Source organism: Anomaloglossus baeobatrachus, chromosome 8, assembly GCF_048569485.1.
Source record: "Anomaloglossus baeobatrachus isolate aAnoBae1 chromosome 8, aAnoBae1.hap1, whole genome shotgun sequence".
NCBI lineage: Eukaryota > Metazoa > Chordata > Amphibia > Anura > Aromobatidae > Anomaloglossus > Anomaloglossus baeobatrachus.
In genome coordinates, this window is record NC_134360.1 from 226,790,180 (window position 1) to 226,800,019 (window position 9,840).

At 53.5% G+C, this 9,840-nt stretch overlaps 1 protein-coding gene across 3 annotated transcripts in view; it reads right to left on the reverse strand.

The window, feature by feature from the left end:
• TNNI3K (TNNI3 interacting kinase) overlaps nt 1–9,537 on the reverse strand; it is a 215,997-nt gene extending 206,460 nt beyond the window's left edge. For all 3 annotated transcript variants that reach the window (XM_075320308.1, XM_075320306.1, XM_075320305.1), the window contains exons 1-2: nt 9,441–9,537; nt 295–403 (exon numbers count right to left, since the gene is read on the reverse strand). In XM_075320308.1, the coding sequence (XP_075176423.1) occupies nt 295–403; nt 9,441–9,480 (149 nt within the window). In that variant the 5' untranslated portion in view covers nt 9,481–9,537. The remainder of the gene's footprint in view (nt 1–294; nt 404–9,440) is intronic.
• Nucleotides 9,538–9,840: the final 303 nt, after the last annotated feature.

Consider the following 9,840-nt stretch of genomic DNA (forward strand, 5'->3'; position numbering starts at 1 on the left):
ATGAATATCTCCCGTGGGATGATCACACAGTTGCACATTTGGTTAACACTACAGTACCCTCCAAACTGATAGGTGACCCCAGTGGGTGAGAGATGAGAAATTGGGTCAAGAACTGATCAGTAACCACAAATGGAGTACAATGCTGCGGAGCATAGAGCAACAATATGCAAGAAACTAAATGTATAGGGCTGATGGCAGTCCCATGTAAAACTGAAGCCTCAGGGTGGCCAGCTGTGCGAGAACAAACTCAGCCCTGCTATATCTGATAATGGAGGTTTTACAGAGGAGCTTTACCTGAAAACCATCTGTAGCTCCAGCTGCTCCCCCTCCTGGATATGAAGGTCGTCCTCCAGCCGCTCCACAATCACCTGATACGACTCGCTCACTTTTTTCTTCCACTCATCTGTAATAACCCGGACATTATAGTGGTTAATAAGCCCCTGGTGGGGAGTGGATAAAGCAGTGATGTCTCCTACAGGTTCACACTGGCTATAAATAATGAGGTGCAGCTCATATGGCCTGGATCCCCCGAAAAGTTGGGTAGATCATCAAGCGGATTGTGAACAGTTTCACTCCTCCTGTCTCACTAGTTTGAATATATTTTCTCCGCCTCATGAAGCCTGAACGACTTTATACTATGGAATCGAATGTAATCTACTGCGCCGCATCAACACCACATCACCGCCATACAGCACCTCCCGACACGACCTTTACTCGCAGAACTGGCCTGAGAATCCCTCCACGGATGAGAAGCCCCCACACATTGTGAGTGACCCCCTCCATGGATATAAAGCCTCCACACATTGTGAGTGACCCCCTCCATGGATATAAAGCCTCCACACATTGTGAGTGACCCCCTCCATGGATGAGAAGCCCCCACACATTGTGAGTGTGTGAAGCCCCGCAGGTGTTGTGTCGGTGCATACCTTCAGGGACTCCACGTAGCTGGTGCTGGTCACAGGTAGGAATCTTCTTGTTTGATCGTGACGCCACTCTCAGTATTGCGGTCAGTGGGGACCGCCACTGCAGGTTAGGGGACGCCTGGGGCTGATGATATGTGCAGTTAGATGTAGGAGCCTCCTGAGAGTGAGGCAAGCCCCAGGGCCCTGTGTAGGTTTGTAGTACCACAAGTCGCAGAATAACCACACAGGCAGGAATGTCTTTCAAGGGCTTTACTCACATTTGATGGCAGGGTGAGTAGCCCGGGCGTAGCTGGGATGAACCAGATGGGAACCAGGTGTCCTTCAGGCTGACTTTATGAGGGTGACTACTGACTCGCCTTCCTTAGCCCTTGGTGGTTTGGGGTGACCCCGACTTTGAGTCCCTATGGGGGTCACCCAGGGAAGATGCTCCAAGCCTCTCTCCCCTTCTTGTTTCGCCGTGTGCTTGTTCCCCGGACCAGGCCACTCCAGCCTCTTGCCTCCTATGACCTATGGGCCCTCACTGCGGTTACGTGGCTGCGGCTTTTGTAGTGTTGTGGTGTGGGCTTTAAGAGCCCCACACCGGCAGGTTTAGCAGGGAAAGGTGAATCTATCCTCGCTTCGGGATCTGCCGCCCGGTTGGGCCTGGTGCTCTCTAGCAGTCTCCTTACTTCCCACTCCGTGCACTCTCTAGCTGAAGCTGGCTTTCAGGCAGCACTCCTAGTTGACCGTTCTCCCCCGTCTGTAGCCACTGCGCGGACGCTGTCAGATTGCACAGCTCCAGGGATCTGCTCCTCACTTGAGCTCCCTGGACTCTACACTGAACTGGCTCACTGCTCCTCCTCTCCTGTTCTTGCCTACGCCACCTAGCAACCAGACTCTCCTACCACACCCCTTGAGAGGAGATGGAGGCTCTACCCCCTCCACTATTCCAGTGAAGGTGAAGGCTTGCCCCCTCCTGGGATCCCCAGGGGTCCTCTCATGGGTACATGTGTGAGGCCTGATCACTATGCGCCTGTGTTCCACACCCCAGTCAGCCTTCTGGATTACCTGTATTGTACTGTCCCCAGCATGGGTGCAGTACTCAGTGGTGCCTGACCAGGTCAGGGGCGCCACATTCCCCCTTAGTTATCACCAGCACGTCCTCGGGCTGCAAGACAACATTTTAAAATGCATAAAACATTAAAACATGTAAAACATTTAAAAGCACCAGGTATCAGACATCACCACCTTCCACCCACAAGTCCGTTAACCCACCCAAAACCCTCTCAGGAGGCAGGTCACCGGTCCTTTTGGTAACCAGATCTGGGCCATCTACTTCCCCAGACCTTTCCTCCAATCTTCCTCTCCCGTTGGCCGCGACTTCAGCCACTTCTGGCAGGATGTAGAGGCGGCTTTCATGGGCTGGTGGTTTCAGGGTATACCTGGCCTGGTGGATCCGCGCCGTCAGCCTCTTCTGGCAGGATGCAGAGGCGGCCTCCACAGTTGGTGCTGGCCAGGTACCCTCTTTGTGGTGGTGAGCCAAGGCCCCATAAACAGGCGTGCTCTCTGGTCGCAGGTGAGCCAAGGCCCTTTTCTACGGACGGGCCCCCCTGGTTGCAGACGAGCCAAGCCCCTAAACAGGCTGGCCCTGGTGGTGGTGCCACTGGTGTAACTATTTACACTGCGAGAGTTTGTGGCTATAGCAAGTTCATAGCCTTAAAGTTTATTTCTCACAATAGTTTTTGTGGGCGCATTTCTTAAACGTTGCAAACAAAACTTGTCAAAACTTGTCAAAACAGTAACTTCTTACTTTCCTTTACTTTACTCCTCTTTTTCACCAGGGCGTGGGCATGTTGGGCACTGGCACCTGTGACTTTCTTGCTCTCCGTCGTCGTCCGTGGTTGTCTCATCTGTAGGATCTTTGTCTGTGGTTGTTGCATCTGTAGGATCTTTATCTTTCCTTTCTTGGTCTTCGTCTGTTTCTTTTTCTGTATCTGTTTCTCTATCTCTGTCTTTTCTTTCTTGTCTTTCTTGTCTTTCTTGTCTTTCTTGTCTTTCTTGTCTTTCTTGTCTGGGACATGGTGCTACGTCTAAGGCATAGTAGCCCCTTTCTCCTTGATGTAAGGTGAACTGTACTAAGTCCCCAATTTTCAAATTTCTGCCTGAATGTCCTCTGGGCAGGTGGGCTTGAACATCTCTCCGATTTACAAATATGCCCTCTTTTATTCCTTTTACTACAATGAAGCCGTATCCGCTTTTCAGGTTGAAGTCTTCTACTATTCCTCTGTAAAGGGGTCCTCTAGCCTGGGCTTTGGACCTTCTTAGGCACCTTTTCTCCTCCAGGTCTCTGACCGTGACCTCCCTCTGCTCTGGAGACTGCGGTGTTGGAGCAACCTGTGTTCTGCTGCGCCGTGTCTTGCGGGCTGGATTCATGCCTGTGGGCTTCCAGGTGAGGTCTTTGGGTTGATCTTCATCTGCTGACGGTGTCAAGTCTTCCTCCTCCCAGCGGGAATAGGGCAGCATCTCCGGCTCTGGGTAGGGGTCTGCTGCGGTTGGCTCCGGAGTCAGCTCCTCAGCTTCCTGGCCTCCTCTCCCCCTTAGTTCTTCGCTGCACTCCTTTGGTGGCAGTGCTGGGGATGGGCTTGCTTCCGCTGGTCTGGGCGGTGGACTCTCTGGCGCAGCTGCAGGAGTTGTCTGAATCTCCTTGGGGGTATACGGAGGGAGCAGGTACCGATCCACCATCTCTTGTGGGAACTGGGCCTCTAGGTCAGCCTTCAGCTTCCAGTATTCGGGATCCTCTCCTATCAGGGTCTTTCTAGCAGGGACCTCTGTGGACTGGGGAGCGGTGTCTGCTCTGGCCTTGCAGGCCGGGGAAAATGATGAGGTAGTCTTCTCTTCTTGGCGGGCCGCGCCCTGTATGGCGGCGGCCTGGTCTTGGCGGGCCGCGCCTGGCATGGCGGCGGCCTGGTCTTGGCGGGCCGCGCCCGGCATGGCGGCGGCCTGGTCTTGGCGGGCCGCGCCCGGCATGGCGGCGGCCTGGTCTTGGCGGGCCGCGCCCGGCATGGCGGCGGCCTGGTCTTGGCGGGCCACGCCCGGCATGGCGGCGGCCTGGATCAGTGTCGCTGTTGCAGGGGTCTCTGTGCAGGCTGGGCTGGACGTCGCTGCATCGATCGGAGCTTGGCGGGCCGCACCCGGCGGGGCTGCGGCCTGGTTCAGCATATCACTTGCGGCGCGGACTAGCGTCGCTGCTGCGTTGGGGTCTTGGCGGACCGGGTTCAGTAGGGTGGCAGCCTGGGTCAGCGTCACACCTGCAGCACGGATGAGCACTGCCGTGGTGGTCGGAGCCCTGCGGGACAGGCGGGGCATCGCTGCAGCGGCCTGGACTTGGCGGGCCGCATCTAGCGTGGCTGCGGCCTCACTCAGCGTCGCCGCATCGGGCGCCTCCTCTGGGACCGCGGTCGCAGCAGCTAGGGTCGGGGCTCTTGTTCTAGCCGGGGCAACACCGGACTCACCCATCGGGGTCTGAATCGTCGTCGCCGCTCGATCCGGCAGGCTCCGCGCGGCTCCCTCCTCATAGGTCCGCACCGCCGCAGCCATTTCCAGGAGCTCCGTGCGTTCTTCTCTGAGCCGTCGCACGATCCCGGCCTCCAGCCGGTCGCAGAAGATGGCAAGCTCTCGGCACCACCAGGCAGCAGTGCCTGGTTCTGGGTATCCGCGTCTGGACTCCATTTTCTCTACCAAGCTGCTGGCTTCCCTTCTGCTCCGCCGTTTCTCGACGCTTCCGCTTTCACAGCCGGCAAGGTCAGAACTCTGCAGGGGATCTCTGGGTAGCCACACCTCTTCGTGGGCGGTAACTTCTCCCAGCGCGGGCTGCTGTTGTTTTTCAGCGCGCTTTTCATGGTGGCAATATGGCGGCGCTTCCAATTTTTCAAGCGGACCGCCTAGGCACATGGTCACCTGTCTGAACAGGTCTAGTCCTTATCCTGTTCGTGACGCCAGATGTGAAGCCCCGCAGGTGTTGTGTCGGTGCATACCTTCAGGGACTCCACGTAGCTGGTGCTGGTCACAGGTAGGAATCTTCTTGTTTGATCGTGACGCCACTCTCAGTATTGCGGTCAGTGGGGACCGCCACTGCAGGTTAGGGGACGCCTGGGGCTGATGATATGTGCAGTTAGATGTAGGAGCCTCCTGAGAGTGAGGCAAGCCCCAGGGCCCTGTGTAGGTTTGTAGTACCACAAGTCGCAGAATAACCACACAAGCAGGAATGTCTTTCAAGGGCTTTACTCACATTTGATGGCAGGGTGAGTAGCCCGGGCGTAGCTGGGATGAACCAGATGGGAACCAGGTGTCCTTCAGGCTGACTTTATGAGGGTGACTACTGACTCGCCTTCCTTAGCCCTTGGTGGTTTGGGGTGACCCCGACTTTGAGTCTCTATGGGGGTCACCCAGGGAAGATGCTCCAAGCCTCTCTCCCCTTCTTGTTTCGCCGTGTGCTTGTTCCCCGGACCAGGCCACTCCAGCCTCTTGCCTCCTATGACCTATGGGCCCTCACTGCGGTTACGTGGCTGCGGCTTTTGTAGTGTTGTGGTGTGGGCTTTAAGAGCCCCACACCGGCAGGTTTAGCAGGGAAAGGTGAATCTATCCTCGCTTCGGGATCTGCCGCCCGGTTGGGCCTGGTGCTCTCTAGCAGTCTCCTTACTTCCCACTCCGTGCACTCTCTAGCTGAAGCTGGCTTTCAGGCAGCACTCCTAGTTGACCGTTCTCCCCCGTCTGTAGCCACTGCGCGGACGCTGTCAGATTGCACAGCTCCAGGGATCTGCTCCTCACTTGAGCTCCCTGGACTCTACACTGAACTGGCTCACTGCTCCTCCTCTCCTGTTCTTGCCTACGCCACCTAGCAACCAGCCTCTCTACCACACCCCTTGAGAGGAGATGGAGGCTCTACCCCCTCCACTATTCCAGTGAAGGTGAAGGCTTGCCCCCTCCTGGGATCCCCAGGGGTCCTCTCATGGGTACATGTGTGAGGCCTGATCACTATGCGCCTGTGTTCCACACCCCAGTCAGCCTTCTGGATTACCTGTATTGTACTGTCCCCAGCATGGGTGCAGTACTCAGTGGTGCCTGACCAGGTCAGGGGCGCCACAAGTGACCCCCTCCATGGATATAAAGCCTCCACACATTGTGAGTGACCCCCTCCATGGATATAAAGCCTCCACACATTGTGAGTGACCCCCTCCATGGATGAGAAGCCCCCACACATTGTGAGTTACCCCCTCCATGGATATAAAGCCTCCACACATTGTGAGTGACCCCCTCCATGGATATAAAGCCTCCACACATTGTGAGTGACCCCCTCCATGGATATAAAGCCTCCACACATTGTGAGTGACCTCCTCCATGGATATAAAGCCTCCACACATTGTGAGTGACCCCCTCCATGGATATAAAGCCTCCACACATTGTGAGTGACCCCCTCCATGGATATAAAGCCTCCACACATTGTGAGTGACCCCCTCCATGGATATAAAGCCTCCACACATTGTGAGTGACCCCCTCCATGGATATAAAGCCTCCACACATTGTGAGTGACCCCCTCCATGGATATAAAGCCTCCACACATTGTGAGTGACCCCTTCCATGGATGAGAAGCCCCCACACATTGTGAGTGACCCCCTCCATGGATGAGAAGCCCCCACACATTGTGAGTGACCTCCTCCATGGATATAAAGCCTCCACACATTGTGAGTGATCCCCTCCATGGATGAGAAGCCCCCACATATTGCGAGTGAGCCCCTCCATGGATGAGAAGCCCCCACACATTTTGAGTGACCACCTCTATGGATATAAAACCTCCACACATTGTGAGTGAGCCCCTCCATGGATGAGAAGCCCCCACATATTGCGAGTGACCCCCTCCATAGATAAGAAGCCCCCACATATTGCGAGTGACCCCCTCCATAGATAAGAAGCCCCCACATATTGTGAGTGACCCCCTCCATAGATAAGAAGCCCCCACATATTGTGAGTGACCTCCTCCATAGATAAGAAGCCCCCACATATTGTGAGTGACCCCCTCCATGGATATAAAGCCTCCACACATTGTGAGTGACCCCTTCCATGGATGAGAAGCCCCCACACATTGTGAGTGACCCCCTCCATGGATGAGAAGCCCCCACACATTGTGAGTGACCTCCTCCATGGATATAAAGCCTCCACACATTGTGAGTGACCCCCTCCATGGATGAGAAGCCCCCACATATTGCGAGTGAGCCCCTCCATGGATGAGAAGCCCCCACACATTTTGAGTGACCACCTCTATGGATATAAAACCTCCACACATTGTGAGTGAGCCCCTCCATGGATGAGAAGCCCCCACATATTGCGAGTGACCCCCTCCATAGATAAGAAGCCCCCACATATTGTGAGTGACCCCCTCCATAGATAAGAAGCCCCCACATATTGTGAGTGACCTCCTCCATAGATAAGAAGCCCCCACATATTGTGAGTGACCCCCTCCATGGATATAAAGCCTCCACACATTGTGAGTGACCCCCTCCATGGATATAAAGCCTCCACACATTGTGAGTGACCCCCTCCATGGATGAGAAGCCCCCACACATTGTGAGTGACCCCCTCCATGGATATAAAGCCTCCACACATTGTGAGTGACCCCCTCCATGGATATAAAGCCTCCACACATTGTGAGTGACCCCCTCCATGGATGAGAAGCCCCCACACATTGTGAGTTACCCCCTCCATGGATATAAAGCCTCCACACATTGTGAGTGACCCCCTCCATGGATATAAAGCCTCCACACATTGTGAGTGACCCCCTCCATGGATATAAAGCCTCCACACATTGTGAGTGACCTCCTCCATGGATATAAAGCCTCCACACATTGTGAGTGACCCCCTCCATGGATATAAAGCCTCCACACATTGTGAGTGACCCCCTCCATGGATATAAAGCCTCCACACATTGTGAGTGACCTCCTCCATGGATATAAAGCCTCCACACATTGTGAGTGACCCCCTCCATGGATATAAAGCCTCCACACATTGTGAGTGACCTCCTCCATGGATATAAAGCCTCCACACATTGTGAGTGACCCCCTCCATGGATTTAAAGCCTCCACACATTGTGAGTGACCCCCTCCATGGATATAAAACCTCCACACATTGTGAGTGACCCCCTCCATGGATATAAAGCCTCCACACATTGTGAGTGACCCCCTCCATGGATATAAAAGCTCCACACATTGTGAGTGACCCCCTCCATGGATGAGAACCCCCCACACATTGTGAGTGACCCCCTCCATGGATGAGAAGCCCCCACACATTGTGAGTGACCTCCTCCATGGATATAAAGCCTCCACACATTGTGAGTGACCCCCTCCATGGATGAGAAGCCCCCACATATTGCGAGTGAGCCCCTCCATGGATGAGAAGCCCCCACACATTTTGAGTGACCACCTCTATGGATATAAAACCTCCACACATTGTGAGTGAGCCCCTCCATGGATGAGAAGCCCCCACATATTGCGAGTGACCCCCTCCATAGATAAGAAGCCCCCACATATTGTGAGTGACCCCCTCCATAGATAAGAAGCCCCCACATATTGTGAGTGACCTCCTCCATAGATAAGAAGCCCCCACATATTGTGAGTGACCCCCTCCATACATAAGAAGCCCCCACATATTGTGAGTGACCTCCTCCATGGATATAAAGCCTCCACACATTGTGAGTGACCCCCTCCATGGATGAGAAGCCCCCACATATTGCGAGTGAGCCCCCTCCATGGATGAGAAGCCCCCACACAATTTGAGTGACCACCTCTATGGATATAAAACCTCCACACATTGTGAGTGAGCCCCTCCATGGATGAGAAGCCCCCACATATTGCGAGTGACCCCCTCCATAGATAAAAAGCCCCCACAGTTTGTGAGTGACCCCCTCCATGGATGAGAAGCCCCCACACATCGTGAGGGAGAAATATTCAATCTTTAGTTTACACAATCGTATTTGTCAACAAAAGATGTAACAACTGATGGAATGTTCCTAATTGTGTCAGTCACCAAAGAACCCTCCGATGTAAAGAGCCAGAAACCTTGAAGCTGTGAACCGTGTGATAAAGAATGTAGCAATTTCAAAACTTTTGGCCGTGACTTTGGAGATCACATGATCCTATAGAGCCCGGTGAGCCTTCCAGAGGCGCCGTTTACCAATATTAGTGTTTTGGTTTTTTTACAAATCTGAATTTTTCTGACAATTTCTCAGGCAGACGTCCCCGTTACTCATCCCCAATTTCTGTCGGATGATGATTGATAAATATTATTATTATTATTATTATTAATAATAATAATTTATTCATTTATATAGCGCTAGTAATTCCATAGCACTTTACATACAATGGCAACACTAAATCTGTTATGATCGGTGCCCTATAGTCGGTATCAGGAATAACCCCACTATGGCCAGCGCCGTCCATACACACGAGCCTCTGCCGCAGCGTGCAGATATAAAATGTTATACATTACCTGTGCAGGTCTGGCTCGGCCGAGATTTATAATTTCCCATAAGTTTATAGGACGTCTCCTTTCTCGCAGCCGCGGCTCCTTGTAATATGAGCAGGACCAGATATCACAACTGCTAAAACACAAAGCGAGAGCCCCCAGCTAAAAATAACCCCCTGTAAATGGAATTTCAGACAACAATGACAGAAGATGAGCGCCATGACAGCTAATCAGTCCGCAGATGTAGCAGAGCTGGATGTGTTGTTTGTGCATAATACGGTAGTAATAAGTGGCAAGAAGAGGACACTTAAAGGGAACCTGTCACCAGATTTGGGGCCTATAATCTGAGGCCACCACCACTGGGCTCTTATATGCAGCATTCTAACATGCTGTATATAAGAGCCCAGGCCGCTGTGTAGAACAG